The sequence below is a fragment of the Tiliqua scincoides genome, chromosome 2 (genome assembly GCF_035046505.1).
Source record: "Tiliqua scincoides isolate rTilSci1 chromosome 2, rTilSci1.hap2, whole genome shotgun sequence".
In the NCBI taxonomy this organism is placed as follows: Eukaryota; Metazoa; Chordata; class Lepidosauria; order Squamata; family Scincidae; genus Tiliqua; species Tiliqua scincoides.
Window position 1 is genome coordinate 7,287,465 of NC_089822.1, and position 24,946 is coordinate 7,312,410.

The 24,946-nt window shown below is 46.4% G+C and overlaps 1 protein-coding gene across 5 annotated transcripts in view; it reads left to right on the forward strand.

Annotated features, from left to right (window-relative positions):
- The window catches only part of CTIF (cap binding complex dependent translation initiation factor), a 194,602-nt gene that overhangs the window by 126,634 nt on the left and 43,022 nt on the right, over positions 1-24,946 (forward strand). For 4 of the 5 annotated variants that reach the window (XM_066616764.1, XM_066616762.1, XM_066616765.1 and 1 more), the window contains 2 exons: positions 5,090-5,528; positions 9,394-9,723. In XM_066616764.1, the coding sequence (XP_066472861.1) occupies positions 5,090-5,528; positions 9,394-9,723 (769 nt within the window). The remainder of the gene's footprint in view (positions 1-5,089; positions 5,529-9,393; positions 9,724-24,946) is intronic. The other variant, XM_066616763.1, reaches the window with a different exon arrangement.

The following is a 24,946-nucleotide window of genomic DNA, read 5'->3' on the forward strand; positions in this document are numbered from 1 at the left end:
TCTGCACTCTCTGGGCGCATGCAACATGTGAGCCATAGGGTCACTCATGCTAGCCATACCAGTCTCCATGATCTTGGATACACTGGCCACAGATGCCATAGTGACGTTGTAAATACCTAATTCACACTTTATGACGGTCCTGTGACTGTAGACATGGGAGCAACACTTGCCGGTGCTAAATCTGTTCCAGCTTAACATGAGATCCTGCTGTTAGGTTAAGTATCAAACAGAGGAATGTTCCCTCACTTGCTTTTCCAAGGCCTTTTCTGTAGGAATATTCAACTTCTCGCTGGCCATTTTTAAACCTAAGCATGAATTCCTTCCACTACCACAGAGAACACATCGGCTTTTCCTCCATTAGGCAAACACAAGGGCTCAGTCTTGACAGTTAAGAGCCAGTTGGCCACAGGCAGGAGGTTTGACTTCCTCCAAGTGCCAAGGAATACAGTTTTGATGGACAAGATTGGCTTTCCAAACAACCCTGGGGGACAGTTTTAGCCACTGACCAGCGAAGGGTAATGGCCACTTCCTCCAGTCAAGCACATTTTAAGCAGGTCAGCGCAAATTTGTTCAATGCAAAGTAAAATAAATCTCGGTGCAAAAAAAAAAAATGTTTAAAATAACACAATATTTCTCCAGAGGGGAACGATTTTGAGATCAGGGTGGGGATCGTTGCAGTCAAACTTCAGAGAGATGATTGTTTATTCTTCTAGCTGGTATAAAGTCAGTATTGCACTGAACTAAATTTCGTGTACAGCTGTGGTAGCACTTTCCTTTATAACTGTAGTGGCTATTATCCCTGACCTGCAGGAACAAAAAAATGAGAGCGGGCCTTCTTCCTCATATGATCAGCAGTAACAGAGCAGAATGATGCGCATGTCAGATTAGGCTACATGACAAAGTCAAATCCAAGTGAGCTCGGGAAGCATTGCCCTCACTCCAAACAGGCTTCTTGGGCACATCATGAAGCCATTCAGAGTTTACATCAGAAAGCCAAAACAGAGTGACAACAGTGCTCACTCTGATTTGCATTACATAGTTTTTTTGTCCTGTTTCATGGGATCTCCCAAGTAATTAAAATGAGCGAAGAACAGGGTGTGTTTCACAAGAGAAACTTATTTTGCCAAAATGCAGAGCCCTATACAGACACACGCCATTTTGCCTCAGTCCAAAAATATATATCGGTTTTTAGGGTTCTGTTACCCCCCCTCCCCAACCCCAGCACATGGCCAAGAAATTGACCCCAAAATGGAGTTATGCACATAAAGTAGCAGGGTAAAAGGAGCAGGCTTGACTCTCAATGACATCTGTGTTCTCCCATAGATGTGAATATTGCCATTTATAGGTTAACTTCACTTAGTGTCGTTCTGCTCAATGACTGATCACATATGCAGTCTGCCATTGGTCTGGCAGAACAGCGCTAAGCTTCTCCCCTTTACATTGGTAGTGCCAGTGGTGCTCATTACGAGGGCCCAGAGGCCTCTGCCTAGGGCACAGACCCACTCTGTCGGCCACTGTGGGCCTTAGAATGGCCCTTGGAAACCTGCACAAGCCACTTCTGGTTTTCAGAAGCCACTTCCTCTTTGCTTCCAAAAACTGAACGTGGCTTACGGAGGCTTCTCAGGGTCATTCTAAGGCCCACAGAGGTCAATAGAGTGGGTCTGTGGTCCGGCAGAGGCCTGCAGGGCCCCCTGACCACTGGCACCACCAACACAAAGGTGTGGAGCTTGTTTGCTTTACAACCCGTTCGGAGAACGTATCCTTGACATTAAGCAACTCACACCTGTATTTTTCTCCAAATGGGTGTATAGAAGAGAAAAGGCATTGCATTTGGAGACACTATTGAGCTGAGAGCAGAACGTGCCTTCTGTTCCAACAGTGGAATAGTCACTGCCTGTCTGTAAAGCTGGTGTAGTGTGGTGGTGAAGAGACTGAGCTGTGAATTGGGACATTTCATGTCAATAGGTGGCCTTAGGCAAGCCACTGCCTCTCAGCCTTTGCTTGTGACTGCAATATGGGGATAATAATTCTTCCTTAACTTCTTGGGTTGTTGCAATGACATCATCAAAAATAATATATGTGAAGCACTTTGCACCCTCAGAAATGCTAAGTATTATTATTGTAATTAACCAAGAGGGTGGAGCATCGAGGCAGAGGCATAGGTAGAAGGGGTACAAAGCATTAAGTTTTGCAGGGAGCCCCATTGCAGCATTCAAGCAGCCCCTCGCCTTCCCCTTTGGAGCCATTCTGGGTGGTGGGAGCAAAATGGAGCTGAACACCTGGCTCTGAAGGGGAGGAGCCACTTGCACACTTAGTGCTTTGCACCCTCTCTAGCTATGCCACTGTATCAAAGCTAGGAAACATCCAGTGTTGGATTTGTTTGCTGTGCTATAAAATCTATGGATGTGGATCATGGCATGTTGCCATTGACTGCATTATGTAGAAACAATCTGACAAGGAACAAGTTATCCTAGTGGGAGGAGGGTGCAGAGCAAAACTTCAACTATGGGACAGACCCCCTCCCCAATCCTGTGTACAACTGCAGTTGCTGGTGATGGTGGTGGGATTTGAAGAAATTGTACTCTTAAAGGGTGGTACTACTACTACTACTACTACTACTACTACTACTACTAATAATAATAAACTTTATTTATACCCTGCCCTTCTCCCCAAAGGGACCCAGGGCGGCTTACAACATGTTAAGAACAGATTAAAACATAATTTAACAAACAGATAAAAACATATTAAAACACATTAACAGATACCATAAAAACACTCGTCAGATAAAAAGTCAGATAAAAAGAGCATAAAGCAGCAGATCATAGAGGACTCAGGCCTGTAAAAAATACTAAAAGATGTAAAAAGATGTTAAAAAGGCCATGAACTCAGAAGGCTTGTTTAAACAAAAAGGTCTTCAGGCCTCGCCAGAAAGTCTCAAGAGAGGGAGCCATTCTCAAGTCAAGGGGAAGGGCGTTCCATAACGTTGGTGCCACTACTGAGAAGACCCTATTTCTTGCCTGTTGTTGTACTAACAGCACTTGTTGTACTAACAGCAACAACAACAACAAAACTTAGAGCACAGGGCTGGAATGTGGACTGGGGACACCAAAGAGCCAGTGGTGAGCTAACTCATTTTAATCTAGGGGAACATCTTCATTCAAGCAAAGACAGGGGTTACCCTTGCTGGCAGCCGGTTTGGCTATCCCTGGAGATGAACCAGGAAAGTTCATCTGAGTATCTTTCTAGGTAGGGCCATGCCTCGTTAGTCATGCTAGGTTTTTATTGCTTTCTTTTGTTGTAGCTCACTGTCTTGTGTTTTATTCAATTGTACATGCCAGTTTTTGCTTGTTTTTTTTTTTTTTTACAATTTTCATTTTTCCTGCTTCTAATAAACTCTCATTATTTTTACTACTTGCTTGCTGAGTCTCTCTGTCCAGAGCAAAGAGCCTAATCCTATTGCCCCTGAAGTCCTTTCAGGGCTTCTGCTTCCCAGGGGAAGAGTAGGGCTAAGGGGCTGGGGAGGGCAAGGTCAGTTGACATCCTCATCCGTCCCATGGTCAGTCAGTGGCATAACTAGGGTTTGGTGGGGGGGGAAGCCAGTGTGTCACCCCCATGATGGACCTCCTCCCATCAGGTGGTTGGGGCAAAGGCCTGGGTGGTGGACATAGTAATGTACCTTTGCTCTTCCCCTGCTGGTTTTTTGGCTATAACTTTTGTTAGAATAGAATGAGGTTTGTTTCCTTGCTTTCTGCATGAAATTATGCATTGAATGATATATAACATGATGGTGTCGTTCAAAAGATTTAAAAAATTTTTATCTTTCAAGATTTTAAAAATTTTGGTCAGTAAGTGTTGCCCCCCCCCAGCGATATTTCTGGGCTGAGGAACATCCGTAGTCTCACTACTTTCAGAAGCGATTGTCATGCTTGAGGATACACATCGTGCTGGCAACTATGTGACAAAACTGTCTGGTTGACTTTCTGATTTTTCTGGAAACAGGAAAAGGTTATGTGGGATAGGGACTGTGGCTCACAGTGTATGTGTGTACACTGCACCACGTCTGGCAAAGGGCGTTGTTGCCACCACAGAAACATTAACACGTTGTGCTGGGCCAACACAATGTCCTGGTTTAGCGTTCTTTGTTATCCTCTGCTTGGTCAGTGCATTTTACTCATTGTATTTATATATGTGCTTTTAATGTTTAATAATTGCTTTGATTGTATTTTTTTTAATTAAATTTGATTGAGAGCTGCCTTGTATATTCTATATTCTTTGAATGGACAGGTGGGGTACAAATATTAATAATAAATATATTTTACCATCAAAATCAAGCCTAGCATCAGCACATGGGCAGCAGCCAGGACCCCATTGCTTCTGTACCACCCACCATTGCTACCTGCTTCCCGTCACCTCATCCTGCAAAAGATTGCACTGGGCTATCATTTTGCCATAGAAGGTGCTATTCTCCCCCACAGTGCTTGATAGAGCATTACTATGGGGGAGGGGGAATGGTAGCCACCAGTGGGTATCACCATCCCCCACCACAATGCCCTTGTCATGTCATTCTGGGGCAATATGGGGAAAAATAGAGGCTTTGACCTGCTGTGAATTTTTTGGTATAAACTTTAAAGGACCTAATAGAGGATGCCCTGTACAGCAGGGATGACATCAGGAATCAGCCAGACTGGGCACTGACCGGAGGGCCCACTCGCATCAGAAAGTCCACCTGACCAGGCTGACCCTGAATGCTCAGTACCACTGGTAGCCAGCAGGGGCCACCAGTGAGCCATCAGGGGACAGGCAGAGAGTGCCATGGGAGTACCCAGGGTTCTCAGCAACTGGCACCGGCCCTAGTGCCCAGGACCCCCTCAAACCTAGCGCTCACCTTAATCAAACCCATGCCCTACTTATCAGTACAATGCGTGATAGGCTCCAAGTAAATACCATCCAGGATTGTGAGTGAGAGTGCAACCATTGCCTGAGAGACCATGAGTCCTCCGAATTGTACCACTGAAGAAGTTGCACCACTGGTGCTCTCAACACAGGTGTTGTTGTATAAAGATGTTGACTCCTTTGCTTGACTTTGCAGGAGACAGAGGGCTCCTGGGGGGAACAAGTCTCAGCAGCACACAGAGCATCAGCAAGGCACCACCAAACACAACAGGGAACACCAGAAAGCCTCCCAGGGAGGCCAAGCGCCACACTCCTCAGGGCGGCCCGGCCACCACGGCTACAGTCAAAACCGGCGGTGGCACCACAACCAGAAGCACTCGTCCAGTGACAAAGAGATGCACAGAAATGCCAAAGAGACTGAGAACCTGAAAATAGAGGATGCCTCTGTCTGCACAGTCCACATCCCCCTTGAGATGCACCGCAGCAGCGAAACCACAGACAGGCAGTCCCCACAGTACATTCAGGACCCAGAAAGCAAGCGGAAGGACAGCATTCATGAACGGATAAGCGAGAGGCCCAAAGTCAACTTGCTTCAGTCTTCCAAAGACAGACTACGCAGGAGACTAAAAGAGAAGGTATCTCCTTTTCCTGCTCACTCCTTAACTGTAGCATCATTATATACATGTAGAACTGTATGCTGTAACTTTTCTGGAAAAAGACAAGTGATACAACAAAAGTGTGTACCTGGGCTTGTTTTTACATCCATTTCAGGTGAAGCTTCCTACTTACAAAACCCAAAGCTTTTCAAAGGCACAAGTCTTTGGGATTCCAGAACTGGGGAAATGGAGGGAAGGGGTGCTGAACTGTATGAGATCTTGGGACAATACCTGTTCAGCAGATGGGGGAAAGGACAAGGAGCTAGACACTGTGCAATGTTCCTTTGTCATGTTGTCTCTGGAACCCTCAACAAGACCCTTGCTGATTTCCCCCTTTATTAAACAGGAATGAAGTTGCATTATGCCAATGCAATGGACCAATGACCTTTATAACCCTGGGCAGTTCCTGGGCTGGCAGTGGTTTTTCAGGGTCAAATACAGATAAATGTATTTCTTGTCACCGACTGCATTCATTAGAAATTCCTTTTGCTTGCAGACAGATGCTTTTGCACTGTACACAATCTACACCTGAGCCACAACCCCTCCTTTATAGAGATAGCTAGTGCATTTTCCAAATCTTATCCTGTAACTCTGAGTGCTAGAAATGTTAAAGAAGTCATCTTTGCTGTTTTCAACCTTCCTGCACAACTAGCGCAAAGGGGAAGACCGGCACTTTGAGCCAGGTGTTGCAAGAAGAGTGAGAGAGGCTGATGCTTCTCCTGATTTCTTCAAGGCCCAGTGCAAACTTGAGAGACAGGTCAGACCATGCCCCTCCTCCAAGTTCTCTGTACATGCTCAGAGAGGGTCAGTGGTGACTGAAAATAATGTCTGGCTACCAAATTCAGACATTGGTATGTGGATCCCTGGCTATACAGTATAAATTTTTATCATTATTCTCATAAGTATTATTTACTAGATGGGCTCAGTACAGTGGGAGTTTAGTAACTTCATTTTTCTCCAAAGAGATGTTAGGAAAAAGAGGGAGGGTGGGTAAGGAGCAGTAGTATAATGGGGGGGGGCAGTGCAGTAAGGATAACAGTTGCTGCAATGTGCTGTACAAGCAGCCCCTCCTGCTTGCCATCAGAGCTTTTGGGGCAGTGGTGCCAATGCACAGGTGCTTTCTCATCACTGCCCCAATGGCTCTGATGTCTAGTGGGAAGGGCTGCTTACACAACCGTGATGCAATGCATGCTGTCTTTATTGCCCTGCTCCCCCTTCTAGCTACACTACTGGCAAGGAAGATAATCCCATCCACCCTTCCCTAAGATTTAGCTTCATTATCCTGGCAGGACCTGTGAGAAACTGGGTCCTTCCTTTCAGCCACAGTGCTGTTCTCTCCTGCAGCATGAGGGATGTGTGATGCTGGTGTGGAGAGGAGCTGTAGCCTGGGTTCTCACATGTGGTGAGGGGTTCTCACAGTGTCGCAGAAATGGGTCTGCCATGCCACCAACATGCTGTAAGAAGGAGGCCACTGTGGAGAAAGGAAGTGAACTTGGGCAGCCAAGGAGGACTCAGAGTCTCAAAGGTGCTGCAGTGCACCACCAGCAATATGAGCCCAAACTGCCCCTGAATTACATAAAGGAACCTGCAGCAAAGACATTCCTGAATGTTGCCGAATGTTCCAAGCCTCAGTATAAGATGCCCATTTTAATAGACCCCAGCTGCACCCCATCAGGGCTCATTTACGTTTTGCTCTCATCAAACGTTTCTTGTTTTTTGTCCCAGAGCGGTACTCGCAAAGTCTTGATTGTTTTGAATCTGGGTGGCAGGGGGTGGCGGCAAGGGGGGGATTATCTTAGCACTTTTGAATCTGTCTTTTTTTGCTGTGAGCTTTCTATTACCGAGTCAATCTTCTCTGTCTACCTTATGAATGTCTGTTTTCTGTATATTGCATTCGTGATTTGGAGCCACAGAATCAGAGAGGTTTGTCTTTTCTCTACCGCTGATAATTTGTAAGGGCTGTAGGGGAGATTCTCTTTTGCCCTCTGGCATTGGAAGTCTGTTGTCACTATGTGTCATTATTTGTAGCTTGTCTACTACCTCAATGGGCTAATGCAGTGTTCTTTAATGCCATGTAATGCCACATGAAGTTGCTCCATGGTGTTTGTTGCTTAAGAACTAATGCTACTTTGCTGTTTCTGACCCAAACACATATCACCTATATTTCCATAACCAGGGAGGACATCTTTAAGAGCAAAAACCCAGAAGTCTGCTCAGTACTGGCCAGTGGCCTAGCTAGAAGGGGTGCAAAGCACTACGTTTTGCAGGGAGCCTCACCATGGCGTGCAAGCAGCCCCTCCCCTTTGGAGCCATTCCTGGTGCTGGGAGCAAAACAGAGGTGAGGCTCCCTGTAAAACTTAGTGCTTTGTACCACTGGCACTGCTGTTCCTGGAGGGGGGGACAAAGCACTAAATTTCTTCAGGTGCCTGGCCACCAGTGTAAAGCGACCTCTCCCCCTCACCTTCAGAGCCAGTCACAGTCAGTGCTGCTCAGTAACCTTGGTGGATCAACTGCTGAAAGATAGCCACAGATATTTATTGTGTCAACATACAGCCCAATCCTATGCAGGTCTACTCAGAAGTAAGTACCATTGTGTTCAATGGAACCTACTCCCAGGAAAGTGTGCATAGGGTTGTAGCCTATTTGTATTTCCAAAGCATCGGGAAAATGTCAGGCAGAAATTCAGCCAACTAGATTTTCAACAATATGTTGGTGTACTGTTGAAAAAAATGTACCCCTTTAATTTCTGCCAGGCACATGACTGTTGGAAGCACTGAGCCTCTGTACAGAGTAAAAAGTGGTCAGATTGCCTTAAAAGGCTCATACCTAGCCAGTTTTTACTTTCAGACAAGTCTGTCTTTAGTTGCTGGTTTTTCCCAGAAAATGTCATCTAAGGTGGTTCCTTCTCTGAAGCTAAGCAGGTCTAAACCTGGCCACTGTCTGGATGGGAGAACCCCATGTGAACTCTTTGGCAAAAGGTGGGTGCAAATGTAACACAGTACATAAAAATGAATGTGGGAAAAAATTAAATGAGTAGTATTCCCCAAAGACAGTGTATATCACTGGTAAACTGTGTAAAGTTTTCTTTTGAAAACTGACCTTGCAGAACCTACTCTGAACTTTCCACCTCTCAAAAAAAGAAGTTACACATCAGCACATCTATGCTACCCATTCAGTTATGATCCACTCTGAGTGTCACGGCTTCCTTCAAGTAGCCTCAGAGCTGTAGTTTGGTGAAAGCTGTGGGGAGGGGTATCCTTTGTTAGAAATCCTCTGACCCTTTGTAGCACTCCAGTTCTCAGAGTTCCTTGATAAGGGAACGATGACTGTTAAACAAGTTTAAGGCCCAAATCCTAACCAACTTTCCAGCACTGACATAGCTGTGCCAATGGGGCATGTGCTGCATCCTGCAGTTGGGGGGCAGTCACTGAGACCTCCTCTAGGTAAGGCAATGTTTATTCCCTTACCTCGGAGCTGCATTGCCTTTACCTCGGTGCTGGAAAGTTGGTTAGGACTGTGCCCTAAATGTGTAGTGTAAACATGCCCCAAGTCTGCAAGCCTACACATGCTTACTTGATAGTAGGTCCCGTTGAACTCAATGGGACCTACTTCTTAGTAGACATGGACATGTGTCAAGGGGAAAGGGTGACTCATTAGAGAGGGACTCCATGTCAGGGCAGCAATTAGGAACTCCTAGCTGTTGGTTCAGTTTTTTACAGCATGCTTTGTTAAATTGTATGGCATAGGTCTTGTTTTACACCTCCTAACCTAACAGTGTTGCCTGGTGCAAGGTGCTGATTTCTGTTTTCTTTTCTTTCCCCTTCCATGTTTCCTTGCATAACAGATGCCTTGTCTTTCCCTTTTCACGGATCAGGACGAAGTGGCAGTGGAGTCTACCAACCCCCAAAAGAACAAAATGGACAAATTAATTGAAATTCTCAACAGTATGCGGAACAACAGCAGTGGGGTAGACTCCAAGCTCACCAATTTCATGGAGGAGGCCCAGAACTCCACCAACTCCGAGGAGATGCTCGGGGAGATTGTCAAAACCATTTACCAGAAGGCTGTGACAGACCGCAGCTTTGCCTCCACGGCAGCCAAGCTCTGTGATAAGATGGCGCTCTTCATGGTGGAAGGCACCAAGTTCCGAAGTCTCCTTCTCAACATGCTCCAGGTAATCAGATAAATCAGTGCTTCAGCTAGCATCTCATGGCTTCCAGCGCAAGATGTTTGTAAGTTCTAACCATGCTGTAAGTTCTAACCATGCCTGAGCTGCCTCCCACATTCCATTCTCACCCAATTAATTTTAGAAAAATAAAAGCATCAGTGGGGAGGAGGGAGATGTCTGAGTTGTATGTTTATTTGTTTACATGTGTGTCTCATGGTTACAGTGCGCCAATATAATTTTATAGGCACTGACCATCTAATAGCAATCTACCTTTCTATTTTAGATGCCCACTTTAGCAAGTGCTTGGTTTTCCCAAAGCACAGTTCATCTGACTGTTTGCCCAGAAGGATCTATAAATGTATTGGAGCTTGAGGGTCTCTGTGTGGTCTCCAAGCAGGCAAGGCAGACTAGGAAAATTCTCTGCCTTGAAAACCTACTATGAGCACAAATGCCCTAGCAGGCAGATTTCATGTATGGTTTGCAAAAATTTGCATAAATATTTGTGAGTTTGATGGCATGAGGAGGCAGAGGGAGATGGAGGGAAACAACACAAAGTCCCTAGGACAGGGGTGTCCAAACTTTTGGGCAGGAGGGCCACATCATCTCTCTGACACTGTGTCAGGGGCCGGGGGGGGGGGGAAAGAATTAATTTGCATTAAAATTTGAATAAATTTACATATATGAATTTATTAGAGATGGGACTTATATGAATGAATGAAGGTCTTGCAGTAGCTCAAGGCCTATAAAAGGCCTTGCACTAAGCAAGGCCAGCCTTTCCTTTGCTGCCACTGCTGCATCACAGACCTGAAACAGCAAATAGTGGAGGGAGCCCTCGTCCCACAGCTCAGGCGAGAGTCGAACAATTGCCCTCATACTGAGAGCAGTTGCATTGGGCCAGCATGGGCTCCAGCAAGTCTCCGGGGGGCCAGAGACTCATTGGAGACTGGGGGCTCCCTGAGGGCCTGATTAGGAGCTCCCGAGGGCCGCAAGTGGCCCCCGGGCCAGGGTTTGGGCACCCCTGCCCTAGGATAAGAGGGGCTGTGAGATGTCAGTGGGAAGGAATGTTGAGAACCCGTGTAACATATTGATTCAAAACAACCATCCTGATCTCTGCCTGTAGGTCAAATGTGTTTTGTATCAAATTGCACACAAATTTGTGTGAACATGGCTGTTGGTGCAGTCTCTGGAAGTGTGGCAGGTGAAAGACTTGTGTACATCCCTGGGTTGGTGGTGTGTATTGACTGTACAGCTTTTCTACGCCATTTAGAAGGATCAGACACAGGAACATCGCTGTGGTGTAGCTAAATCTGCTCTTTATTCTGATGATGTCCCCAGTGTTCAGGGTGAGGAACATGTTTTGTCCTCTTTCAACCTGGGTTGCAGCTACTTTACCGTGTCCCATAGAATTCAGTGGAAACCACCAAGAATTGAGTCACCTCTATTTACACAGCCCAACCCCTTCATCTGCATCTCCTTTCTCAAGGCTCTGTTTTTGATGAGTTTCTGGAATATGATGGGATTCTAGAGCATAGGATTCTAGAGCATAGGTAGAGCATGAGTTTCTAGAATATGATGGGATTCTAGAGCATAGGGTGGGGGGAGACTGTCAAGCAATGAACTGTCTCTGTATGTGGATAGGAATACTGTTTGCAAATAAAGCTTACAGATGTGATTGTCTTCCCTGTGGGCTGCAAGCAGAATCTACAATGGGTTGATGATGGTGTGATAGACCATGGCTCCGTGGATGTGCACATGCAGAAAGTTATAGGTGTGATCCTTGGTCTTGCGACTGAAAAGGGTTTTCAGATAGCAAAGCTGGGGACAGATTTCTTCTGGATTTCTGTTGCTAGTGAGAGCTGGCCAAGCAAAGCTCCACATCCCAGTGGACCGGCTCAGGATAAGGCAGCTTCCTGTTCTTCCACTTGGGTGTTCTGTGCCTGCCTCTCTCCTGTCTTGGAGCTGTGAAGGCACAACTCCCTTGCAGTATACAACCTACTGAAGAACAAGAGACTTATCATCGCAGGGAACTCTGTGCAATGGAATGTCTCTCTGACTCCTGTCAAGACTCTTCTTCTCCCCCCCCCCATCCCTCTGTCTCTTAGCACCACCAGGAGGAGAGAGCTGCAATTTTTTACCCATTGGGTTAGCTTCCTTGCATGTGTTTACTGCGTTACTACAACAGATGGCTGTAGTAACACAATGGGAGAGAGAACATTGCATAGCCCAGTGGGTGAAGCAGCATGATTCAGACATCGCATCCAACCTTTCCTTCTGGTGGCTGCAGTGAGCATGAGGTGGATTCTTTATCTCCTGGCCTGGGGTATATTTGTGTCTCTTTTTACTGCTGGACTAAGTAGACCAGAATCTATTCTGGTATTGACTATGCACTAACTTGTTCCCTTCTGTTCTATGTCTGTGCAAATTCCTTTGGGCTAATTAAGACCTAGTAGAGATCAGCAACCAGGCCAAATCTAGCCCCCTGGGGGTTGATGTCAAGCCCCTCCCCACCAGTTTCCAACACTGGAGTGTGAAAAGAGCAGCAGCTGCAGCAAGAAAGGCCACTTTTCTCAGCTTGAACCTCCAGCAAAACTAGTTGCTGACCAGGGAACGAAAGGACTTCACACACCAGAGAGATGCATGCAATGAAAGAGATATTCATTGAGAGATCTTGGGATGGTGGTGGACAGGTCGATGAAAGTGTCGATTCAATGTGCGGCGGCAGTAAAGAAGGCCAATTCTATGCTTGGTATCATTAGAAAAGGTATTGAGAACAAAACGGCTAATATTATAATGCCGTTGTACAAACTGATGGTAAGGCCACACCTGCAGTATTGTGTCCAGTTCTGGTCGCTGCATCTGAAAAAGGATATAGTAGAAATGGAAAAGGTGCAAAAGAGAGCGACTAAGATGATTACGGGGCTGGGACACCTTCCTTATGAGGAAAGGCTACGACGTTTGGGCCTCTTCAGCCTAGAAAAGAGACGCCTGAGGGGGGACATGTATGAGACATACAAAATTATGCAGGGGATGGACAGAGTGGATAGGGAGATGCTCTTTACACTCTCACATAACACCAGATCCAGGGGACATCCACTAAAATTGAGTGTTGGGAGAGTTAGAACAGACAAAAGAAAATATTTCTTTACTCAGCGTGTGGTCAGTCTGTGGAACTCCTTGCCACAGGATGTGTTGATGGCATCTGGCCTGGATGCCTTTTAAAGGGGATTGGACAAGTTTCTGGAGGAAAAATCCATTATAGGTTACAAGCCATGATGTGTATGTGCAACCTCCTGATTTTAGAAATGGGCTCTGTCAGAATACCAGATGCAAGGGAGCACACCAGGATGAGATCTCTTGTTATCTGGTGTGCTCCCTGGGGCATTTGGTGGGCCGCTGTGAGATACAGGAAGCTGGACTAGTTGGGCCTATGGCCTGATCCAGTGGGGCTGTTCTTATGTTCTTAACTACAATTCCCAGGAAGCCTTGCAGGTCTCTTGTTATCAGGTGTGCTCCCTGGGGCATTTGGTGGGCCGCTGTGAGATACAGGAAGCTGGACTAGATGGGCCTATGGCCTGATCCAGTGGGGCTGTTCTTATGTTCTTATATCTGCAGTGACACCAGGCAGTTGCCAAACAGTTTTGCTAGGTCCCGTGGGCTGACAATTATCTAGAATAGAACATGGGGCCATAGCACATATAGAGTTCCAAGATGCTCTCAGACCTGCCAAGTGGGGACAGATCCAGCCCCATGAACAGCCCCTTGTCTGGGTCAGGCTAACACCCTAGGAATCTAGCTACTGTTCAGTTCCTCAGACCACTCACTGCAATGATGATGCATAGGTGCTGAAGGGTTTTCCACTGCCATTTGCAGTTTCCATGTCTCAAAATTATTTTTTAAAAGATTTTGAGAACAGCAGCTGTCAGTTTTATGTAAAGAAATGGCAAATCACCTATTTGTCGCTAAGGATCAAGTCCAAAATCTCTACTCTTAGCTTGCCTTTCTGCTTGCCTCTGCAGTCATGAGATCTAGGGGCTTTTCTTAACAATAGCTAAAATTATCAGGATGCTTGTTAAGAGCATATTGTCCATCAGAGCAGAGTAATGGTAAGGTTTCCAGTAGCTGTCTCCTGCCCACTCCTACATTACTGGGCCCTCTGGTAACTTGAAGGCAGTGGCATAGCTGGGGGTGGTGCAAAGCACTAAGTTTTGCAGGGAGACTCCTCAGGTGGGCAATCGGCGAACGCCTCCATTTTGCACCCACCCACCAGAATGGCTCCAAAGAGGAGGGGCTGCTTGCATGTCGCAGTGCGGCTCTCTGCAAAATTTAGTGATTAGCACCCCTCTGGTTACGCCACTGTTTGAAGGCAGTTCCTCAAGGGCTCACTTCTGTTTAGGATTAGCACATTAATATGGCATACACCAGCTTAATATAGGAGACAAAATCCACCCTCCCCCCAAATTCACTTTGATCTTTCAGTGCCCCCCCATTTTTTTCTGGTGCCACCATTGTTGTTTGTAGTATCTGCATATACATTATATAAGTTGTTGCATGCTTGACTTGGTTTATAGTTATTTCAGCATGCACTCTTTGCCTACAGACACCCCTATGGGGGGAGGGGAAATCCTCCTTTGAGTTCCTACCAAATTGCAGGGCTTCCCCCTTAACCTTCAACAACTTTCTGTGGCATATGCATACAGGAGCAGGAACTCCCTGAAGTGTGCTTGGCCCAGGCTCTTTAGGTCTTTATGAGTCAGGAACAGGACCATAAATGGAGCTGAGGAGCAAACTGCCAACTGATGAAAGCCAACAGGATGTTGCAATTCTGTGCTCTTGATAATCACTCATGGCCAAGAGGAGGGTAGCTGCATTCTACACTGATGGAAGCATTGACATCTGTATTGATCCATGACATTGCAGAGAATATATATGGAGGGGGGTTGTATTCATACACCTTTTGCTCTGCACTACTCATTCAGCACCATATGGTAGACCACAGTTTCTCAGTGTGCTCCTATGAGCTGTGGGGCTCCTTGAAACCCCTTCAGGGGCTCCATGAGCACATTTGTGACTGCGCTCTGCCCCCCTGCCCAGTATGCGCTGAAGGTCCCCAAGACTCCATGCCCATACTGGCAGGGTTCCCTAGACTCCTTTTTATGAGCATAAAGGAGATTGAAAGGTTCGAAGACCACTGTGGTAGATGGTTACTATTTATTTTTTATTTTTCATATTTTTTTACCACCCTCCGTCCAAGGAGCTCAGGGTGGTGGACATTTTTTCTCCCCTCCTTTTGCCCTGCCAATAACCCTGTGAGGTGGGTGAGGCTGAGAGAGAGTGACTGGCCCAAGGTCACCCAGGAAGCTTCATAGCTAAGTGGGGATTTGTATCTGGCTCTTCCAGATCTGAGTGCCCAATCCTATCCAGCTTTCCAACCCTGACGCAGCTGCAATGCAGCCACAAGTGTTCCCTTACCTTGTGGAGGCCTCCATAACTATTCTCCCACCACAGAATGCAGCACAAACCCCACTGGCATGGCTGCACCAGGGCTGGAAAGCTGGATAAGATTTGACCCTGAGTCCAACTCCTGAAGTACTACACCATCCTGGCTCTCACCTGCCAACCAAAGTATTTGCTGATGTATTAATCTGGGCCAAAGTTTAAGTCTGCCAGTGACATCTGTACCTCCTGGAGGAGGAATGAAGAGGCCATTCCAATCAGCCTGCATTTTCTCCTGGAGGTTGGAGTTCTCCAGTTCTCCTGGAGGCTGGACGTTTTGTGGTGACTTTTTCGCACTTGACCGCTATATATTGGAGGCGTACTTCTCCTTGTGCAGTGATATTTAATTTCTGCAGTGGGTGGTGCTGAGGGTCATGCCAACCCAGAAGTTGGCAGAGGACGTGCTTTGTGATGGGAGATCCGCGTTTTTCAGTCCCTGGCATCTCCATTTAAAGAGATATCTCATGCCAGTGTTGAGACTCAGCCTGAGGCCACAAGAGACCTCAGGATAGAAAATTTCTTGTCAGGATAGAAAATTCAGAGCTAGGCTCCATCTGAAATGGCTTCTTATGTTAATGTCTGGTTCCTAAGTCGCATCCTGTGACCTGGAAAACCTTTTCTTCCCTTCTCAGAAATATGAGGATGTGCTGTGGTTACTTCGGGTGTGTCTACACTACAAAGTTAAACCAGTTTCAAATATCTTTCATTGTCCTGGCTCCCAGTCTGAGACCTCTGGGAATTTTATCTCTCTGTAGATACTGTGGTTGTCCAATACAAATAATTAATTAATTAACTAGGTATTTATATACCGCCTTTCTGGTCATCAGATTACTCCTCTGACTTTATTCAAGGCGGTTTATATAGGCAGGCGTTTCTAAATCCCTCAAGAAGATTTTTACAATCATAAACAGTTCTCTCTTTCAAGAACCACACAACATTTCAGTTGGATCTTCCTGGTCTGATCTCTCTTCTGGCCTCCAGTGCCTCCCACACAGGCTGACAAGTAGCTCCTTCATCTCTCACATGGAGGGCAGCCAAAGCAGTTAGAATAACTCGGCTCAGCTTGCCAGCTGCTTCAAGGTCTCGCCGTTAAGGGAGCTGCCGGTGTTCTCGAACTGGCGACCTTCTGATGTTATCTTCGGGCGAACAGAGGCTCTACCCTCTAGACCAGACCTCCTGCCTGCCAATAATTCCCATGATTCTTTGAAGGAAAGCATGACTGTTAAGCCAAGCTCTTCAAATTCATTCAAATGCAGTGTTTCCATAGGGTTGAGGTCAGGACATAATGGATATCCCCCCCCCCAAAATGCCCTTTATATGACATTTATTGTAATACTTGTCCTGAAAATAGGTTCTTGAACTTAGCACTATTTTCTTCCTATCTACAGAGCTATAAGAACCATTATGGTAGAACAGGTTGGGTGTTGCCTTGGAGACAGGAGATCCTGGTTTAAATCCCTGCTCATAGAGTGACCTTGAACAAGTCATTATTTCCTTTAGCCCAACCTACCCCACATGTAAGGGCAAAATAAGGGTAGGATTTTCTGTAAAATTGCCGAATCTCAAAAGGGGAAGGGAACAAAGAAACATTTAAAAATACATGACTAATATTGGGGAGGGAACATGGGACTTTGAGGGGTCCCCTTGATCATTAGCATTTGGAGAATGAATATTACAGGGGGGGCCATATTCGCAGATGCAGTTATCAGTGGATTGAGTCCGGGCCCCTCCCCATATGTGCACCCCTACACATGCCCTCTCAGGAGGGCTTCTGAGCTCAGCAGAGGCCAGGGACATATGTCCCTGGCCTCCGCCAGGCTCAGACGGAGCTGTAGAGCTCAAAACACGTGACTTCTGGTTTCACTGAGAAACTGGAAGTGAGGTTTTAAATGCCTGATCAGGCATTAGGAGACCTAGAGGAGGGAGTCACATGTTTTGAGCTCTGCAGATCAAACTTGGGGGGTCACTGAGATACAGGAAGCTGGACTAGGTGGGCCTTTGGCCTGATCCAGTGCGGCTCTTCTTATGTTCTTATGGATATCAAGTCTTTTGAGCTCTACAGCTCCGTCGGAGCCTGGCAGAGACCAGACATCTGCCTTTACTGAGCTCAGAAGCCCCTCTAGAGCCAAGGGAAGCAGAGCTCCCCTCACCTCCAGGTGGGCAGCCCCCTCAGACCGTGGGAAGGGGCATTCATCCATATCCATGGTTTCAGCTATCCATGGGGGGGGGTTCCCAGAACAGAACCCCCCATGGATAAGGGGGCATACTTGTATACTGGAATGCAGTCAGATTGTCACCAACCTGTAGATAAACAGGTCAACACAACCAGACTGTGACAGGGAGGAACCAGTCAACAATGGAGTGTGGGAGGTATCTGTGGAATTCAAGGCAGCAAGAGTTAAATTCACACCTCCTTTGTGAGGCAGGCATTGCCAGGGATTAAGGGACAGAGGCTGAATTCTGGATAAAGCTGCTACCAAGCCCTGAATGTAATATCCCAAAGGGTGAAGGACCTTGTTAGCTTGATATTGCCAGGCTGTACAAGGGTGTGATAAATAGGGATAAACATCCTCCCTCATTACTACAAAAGCCTCTGAATTACCTTCCAGCCACTGAATAGTAACCGTGGACCAGAACCCCTCGCATATGGACCTAACAGATGTTCATGTTTTTAAGAAGGCCCTGCAGGCTTGTTTGGGTGGGTTATTTTTTTTTTCCTCCTTTCTCTCAAGAACAAATGGTTGCAAATTGAAATCCTGTTGGCTTAGGCCAGCTGGCAATAGCCAGTCTCAAACCAAGCTTCAGTATAGGATCTGACAGATTATTAAAGCATGAGCTGACCCTGGTCACTAATCCCTTGCATCTCTGAGCTGTAGCACAGAACTTGTAGCCCATCACATCAGATGCAGCCCACCAGCCACATACCGTGGCCTCCCGACACCCCTGTTACAGCACTCTCAGGAAGGTAAGAAAACCAGAAGCCCCTAGCAGGCATAAATGGCAGTCTGCATTCAACTCGGTACTCTGAATCTGGCTGTCTGGAGTTTCAGGGCCTAAACAAGACCTTACAGGAGATGTGTAGCAGCCACCATAGCATTGCTCTGTGTCTGGAAGAAATGTGTGACATTTTGGCATCGCACTCAGCATATTCCCACTTGCAGGAAAACCCTGAAGTGCAGTGGTGTCACATTGCAAGTGTCGTTCTCCACCATTATGGTGGGAATGCCAGGGCGGTAGAAAAGCATTGATGTCAGCCATGCTACCTCCCCATAATGTCTAGAGATGCCTTTAGGCAGCAGGCCTTGCAGAGTTTGTTATCCCCTAGCTTTTCAGAACGTTGTGGTTTTATTTATTTATTACATTGCACCTTTCCTCCACAGAGCTCAGGACAGTATGCATGGTTCTCCTCTTCCCCTTCTGTCCTCACAACAACTCTGTAAGGGAGGTTAGGCTGAGGGATGGTGGCTGGTCCAAAGTCATGGCTGTGTCAGACTTTGACCTCTGCCTCTGTGGTGCTAGTCTGATACTGCGCTAGTCAACAGCACTTAATCAGTACACCACATTGGCTTTCTGACTCTCCTCCACCCTGCTTTGAACATTTTGTTTGGAATGAGACATAACTGGGACGTAGCTTGATTGCCCTGACTCATTGGCCACAGTTTCCCAGAAACCCCTGCCAAAAGAAACTGAAAGAAACTGCCGGTAGGTAGAGCTACAGTTCTTTCCCCCGAAGCAATCTCATGGCTAGCTCTTTCCCCATTATGGTTGCCAACTGTTTTCTCCCCATTGTGGTTGCCAACTACTTTTCTTCCTCCACTCTGCTGGTGAAGGAAGAGGGACAGACAATCCGTAACTACACACAGTAGCCCTAGAAATTGGAAAGAAAGAAAGAAAGAAAGAAAGAAAGAAAGAAAGAAAGAAAGAAAGAAAGAAAGAAAGAAATTCATGATTATGGAACTTAAAGGATGCATCCTCCAAGAGGCTTCTGGTGGTCATTGTTATAAATACTGGCAGTTTCCGTTGGCCAGACTGTGTTGGGTGAGGGGGAGGTGAGGTTAATTGGCTTGCCAGCAAGCTCTGGGTATGTAACATAAGTTAAAGTATTCCTCTGTTGAAATCTGCATGCTCTTTATAGCTGAGAGGTGTCTGCTTCTGAAGTATACATAGCAAAGTATATTATTAGAGTAGGCATCACTGGGATTGTAATTGAACACTTCTCTCCTTAGCAACCGTTCCTAACAACACATGAAACAGGAGGATGTGCTACCTTTCAGGAAAGTGGGGGGGGGGCACCAAAACCCACAGATCCGTACACATATTTGAAACTTGTTTAAATTTGTGAATGCTTCACAACATCAAAACTCCCTGCAGGTAGAAATCTACCACAGCAGGGAGAAAGATTCTAGCCCAGCCCACCTTCCTGCTAGTTTTCTACTAACATGGGAGCGTTGTTGTTGTTGTTGTTGTTTTTATGTAGGGGTACATTTTAACAAATGTGACCCCCTACGTACAGTCTGAATTGGCACAGGAATATCTCCCATTATGCAGGGCATTCCTGCAAAGCTGTGTGAAACAGCACTATAGGAGACATAGGTAAGTATAAGGCAGGAAGATGGTACTGCTTGGTCCATGCTACCCAGAATGCACTGCTCCCATTGACTGCCATAACTGTCAGTCACAGCTACCCAGGACAAGGAGTACTGTAACAAAACAGCGCTGCAGACAGCAGCATTGGGGGGGGGAGGGTATTGCAGTATATTCCATTGTAGCCCATTAGCCTTCCACCACCTCATTCTGCAGCATATATAAACCTGTCAGGAAAAGGAACTAAAAAAAAACATACATAGAAAAAACCTCCACACAGAAAATAGATGTATTTTAGGAAAATAAGGGTGCAATCCTAACAGGTAGTTAGGTTGGCCCAAGTCCCTTGGGCTGGCCCAGGAAGGTCGCAAACGTGCCATAAGGGTCGCCAAGAGGGTCGCCAACATTTGCGCCTCCTCGGGAGGAAGCTAGACCGGCACTCCAAGAAGCTCCACGCTGGCTTCCTCCCAGCAACTTGCGTCAGCTTGGAGGATGAGCCGAAGCAAGGACAAAAGGTAGGCATGGGGGAGGCGGGGAGGAGGAGGCAGGGAGGCGTTCCTGGGCTTGGGGAGGGCGGGCATTGGGTGGCCCCAGGGGTAGGTGGGGTGCAGGAGGTGGGGTTGGGATCTGGCAGTTATGCCGGAGCCCAACCCCCGTTCCTGGGGAGAATGGAGCGTCTTCAAGCCACTCTGCTCTCCTTGGACCCGTGTCACCTCCACAGGTGGCGCAAGTCCGAGGAGACTAATTTGGAGCCAGCAGCCCTTACCCAGAGGTACGGGGAAAATGTTTCCCCTTACCTCTGGCTAAGCTGCTTATGGCTCCTATCCTGCGCTGGAAACAGTGCAAGCCTCCTGGCTTGCAGGTTCCAGCGCAGGATAGGATTGCACCCTAAATGTTCTGTGCACCTCAGCGTGCTCTCTCTCCCTCCTCTGTGCTTATATGAAATGTGGAGTCACTACTGAAAACAGAGCACAGTGTTGATATGCAAAGCTTATTCCCTAACCTGACGTCATGAAGCAGTTATCCATCTCTACCAGTGCCTCCACTTATGTGGAGTGGGCATAAGAGAGAAAATGCTCTGGAAGACCGGCTGTGGGAAGATGCCAGGTGTCTCCCCCATAGTCACTGAGAGAGCATAACTAGCAGCCACCCATTCATTGAAAGCCTTCATTCAAGCTGGGCATAACTGGCATGAGTCAATTAAGCACAGTCTGGAAAATAGGCAGGGAGCAGGAGGAGAAGGAGTGAGACTAGAGTGCACCAGCAAGAACCAGCTCCGCTGCCTGATGCACTCGGGTCACTGCCTCTCCCACCTTCAAAATGGCACCTAGAAAATCGGGCTAGCTCCTGACTTTAAAAAACTATTTCCCTGCATGGCCATAAAAACTGCCTTGCTGGTTCAGGCCAAGATCACCCGGACAGACACCTGAAAGCTCACAAAGAGGGTCTGAAGAGGGGTGGCTGTTCCCTGCCGTTTATCAGGGAAAGATATCTCTGGCTCAAGTCCGCATTGATGGGTCAGGGGATGGAGGCCAGGAAGGGGTTAGATTTCAGCTTGCACTGCTGCTGCCAAACTTCCTGGTCCCAATCCACCCTCCTCCCTGCCCCCAGTCTCACCCCGTTCCACCCACTGCCACCTCCTTCTCACTCCCTGAACAATCTTGCCAGTGCTGGTGGAAATCTGTTGCTGCTGGTGCGTGAGGCTACTGGCCAGGCCATGAGCTCAGGCATTTGTCATTTTGAGATAGCCGGAAAGCACCTTATGCTGCCGGTCTGCTTATTTTGGTGGCCTAAAGCCTAATAGGATCAGGCCATAAAACAGTGGTGTCCCCACCCTAATAAACTGGGTAACGGGCTTGTTTTAATTAATATAAGTACACATGAAAATGGCAGGTGGCAAATGCCATCTTGAAAGAGACATTCCCTCTTGTGGGAGAGAAAGGGGAACACCTCTGCTAAGATGATATTTGATGCATCTCTCTTTTTTTCACTTGCAAATTTATGAACATCAGCAAACACTCATACAATTAATCCACCAAGGTTTTTTTAAAAATTTTGCTATGTTTTTTAAACAGGGTGATAGAAGTATAATGCCCCTGAATGTAGAAGGTCAGTTGAGCTATCACTGTTAATAGGTCTGCCATCCATGAATTTGTTGAAGCCTGTTTTTCTCATTCAATGGGCTGGGACGCACTAGATGGGTCGTGAGCCAATTTCAGGTGGGTTCCCATTCATTTCAATATTTTATTTTTAATATATTAGACTTGATGCTACCATTATATGTGACTCATTTGGGGAAATGTTACATATCTGTACTTTAAACAGGCTGCTATGTGTATGCTTTTAACAATGATAGCCAATGGGACATACTCCTGGGTAAGTGAGGGTAGGATTGCAGCCTAGGATTGTTAAAAATTTTCCTGCTTGATGACGTCACTTCTGGTCATGACATCACATCCAGTGGGTTCTGACAGATTCTCATTCTAAAAATGGGTCCCGGTCCTAAAAGTTTGAGAACCACTGGTCTAAGCTTCTCTTTAAATGAAGGGCTATAACTGACTGCCCCAATGCATGGGACAGTAATGTTGTGATGTTACTTCTGGGTTCTCCCTGGAAGAGGGGAGTGCTTGTTGCAGCTGCTTTGCACACCTCATTCCTTCTCCTGGACTCTGGGAGCTCCAGAGGAGTGGGATGTGCAAGCACCCAGGGAGAATCCAGCAGTGACTGTCTTGTGCCACAGGGAGATGGAATGGGGGGTCCGAATCTGCTAGCACATCCTCTGTAACTCGGGCAGAGCCTGGGGCAGTCATGCGCCCCACTTGGTGAGGTGCCCAGGGCTGGTGCACCTCAGGCTCTACCCTAGTTACAATTCTGTTTAAATTCAGTTAAGGTAGTGTAGGCTGTTTGGTTTTGGTTTCTGTCTTGGAATCAGACCCTTAAGCTGAATCAGTGGTGTAGCTAGAGGGGGTGCAAAGCACTAAGTTTTGTAGGGAGCCTCAGCAAAACACCCAAAAAGGACCCTCTAGAAAACACCCTCCCTCCAAGCAGACGAATGTTTTGAGCCCTGTGGAAAGCGAATGTAAGCCACACGGTCATGTTTACTCGTGAGTAAGCAAATGTGCCTTGGCTCCTGGTCAAGTCAGACAAAGAGGAATGCAAGGCTAGCTGCATGGTTCCAATCTGATGAAAGTGGAGCTCAACAAATGCTCCAGAAGGCAGCACCCCCCAAAAAAGAATAAAACAGGCTTCAGCTGGTAAGGTCCATTTTATTTTGTTTTTAGACTTGTAAAGCTAGGTGGGTCCTGACAGTGCTATGCTTGAAATAAAAGAATTTACACTGAACTGGTCACTGGGGAGGGCTGAAAATATCACTGATATTTTTGAGTGTGTGTGTGTGGGGGGGGGTGTTCTTGCAGGCAGGCTACAGAGAAAATTCACTTGGTGGAACAGGGCTGGCTTCCCCTTATTTAATTATTTGTTTTTCTTTAATTTAATTATTTATAATAATTTATTTTATTGTGCTTGATGATGTCACTTCCAGCCATGACATCACTTCCAGTGGGTCCTGGACAGATTGTCATTCTAAAAAGTGGGTCCCAGTGTTAAAAGTTTGAGAACCACTGCCTTAACTCAAAACAGGTCAATTAGACATTTTTTTTTGGGGGGGGGGTGACCCTAGTGACCAAAATTCTGGAAATCATTGCTTTTAGGAATAAAACCATCATGTTATATATTATTTGATGCAGAATTTCATCCGTTGTTGTGGGGAAATATTCACTGCATTTATTTTCTGGCCATTATTATTATTCACTTCAAATCCTGAGCTGCTTAGAGAAAGGGTGGTATAAAAATGTGAATGAATGAATTAATAATTAATTAATTATGTCATATGGGGTGACAAAAATTTATGGGGCCGGGTGTAATATGACCTAGCTACGCCGCTGGTTCACCTCCCTGCCTCCCTGAATTCGCCTCTGTTTTGCTCCCCACCTGGAATGGCTCTGAAGGGGAGGGGCTGCTTGCATGCCACACTGAGGCTCCCTGCAAAACTTAGTGCTTTGCCCCCCCCAGCTACACCACTCAGCTGAATGTTCATCAAACACAAAACCTGTGGGGATAAATGTAGTAGAAATGAATTGGCTAGGGAGCAAATGCATTTCAACTTTAGCAGTGGAGGGTTTACAACTTCCTTCTCTTTGAATGATGTCCGTGTTGAGGGCTTTATGGTTTACGGTTTGTGTTCCATAAGGGGAAAAAAGAAGTGTCTCCATCATTTATCAAGGTCTGATGAGTTATTTTGGTGAATGAACAGTTATCCACTATAACAGTGAGAATCTCTCCCCAAAGGATTGTGTGTAGGTGCTTTGGCTTATAGTGGTAGTATTAATAATAATGAAAAGCCAACAATCACAGAATGCTTTTCATCTATACACCTCATGGGAGTTTGCAAAGGGAATATTAGCTTTGTTGCGCCGTTAACTGCATTACATGCTGACAGCCCAGCAAGGGGAATGCAAATGGCTTCTCCACAGCTTCACTCGCTGCTGTTACATAAACTTTGAATTTGAAACAAGGGAATTAGGCTACCTATTTTGCCTGAATGAAAAGCGTTGTATTTCCAGGAGCAGAGTGACTGATCCAGCTCTTTTCAAAGGGTTCCCTACCCTAAGGGGCTTACAGTCTAGGTACTGGCACAAGAGAGCCACCAAGGGGGTAAGATGATAAAAGTTTAACAAACAGGAGAACATGCTACATAAAACACTCCAACAGACCAAAGATGTGTTTGAATCAAAATGAAAGACTGAATTTCATGTTATTTGCAAAAGCTGCATAATCATGGATTACACAGGCCAACACACATTTTGCTTCCTTAAACGTTACACCAATTCCTGGGTATATTTGGGGTGCTGATTCCAAAAATGGCATCCATTTTGCCCTATCACATCTAGTTTTGGAGACATGGCATAGCCTCTTTAGTGAATGGTTCAAGCAGCTTCCTCGTGAGGAAGCCTACACCATGGCTTCCTCATGAAGAAGCTGCTTGAACTAATGAGCTATACTATATCTCCAAAACAAGACGTGATAGGGCAAAACAGATGCTGTTTTGGAATCGGCACCCCAAATTCATATAAAACCACCATAAATTTTGGGA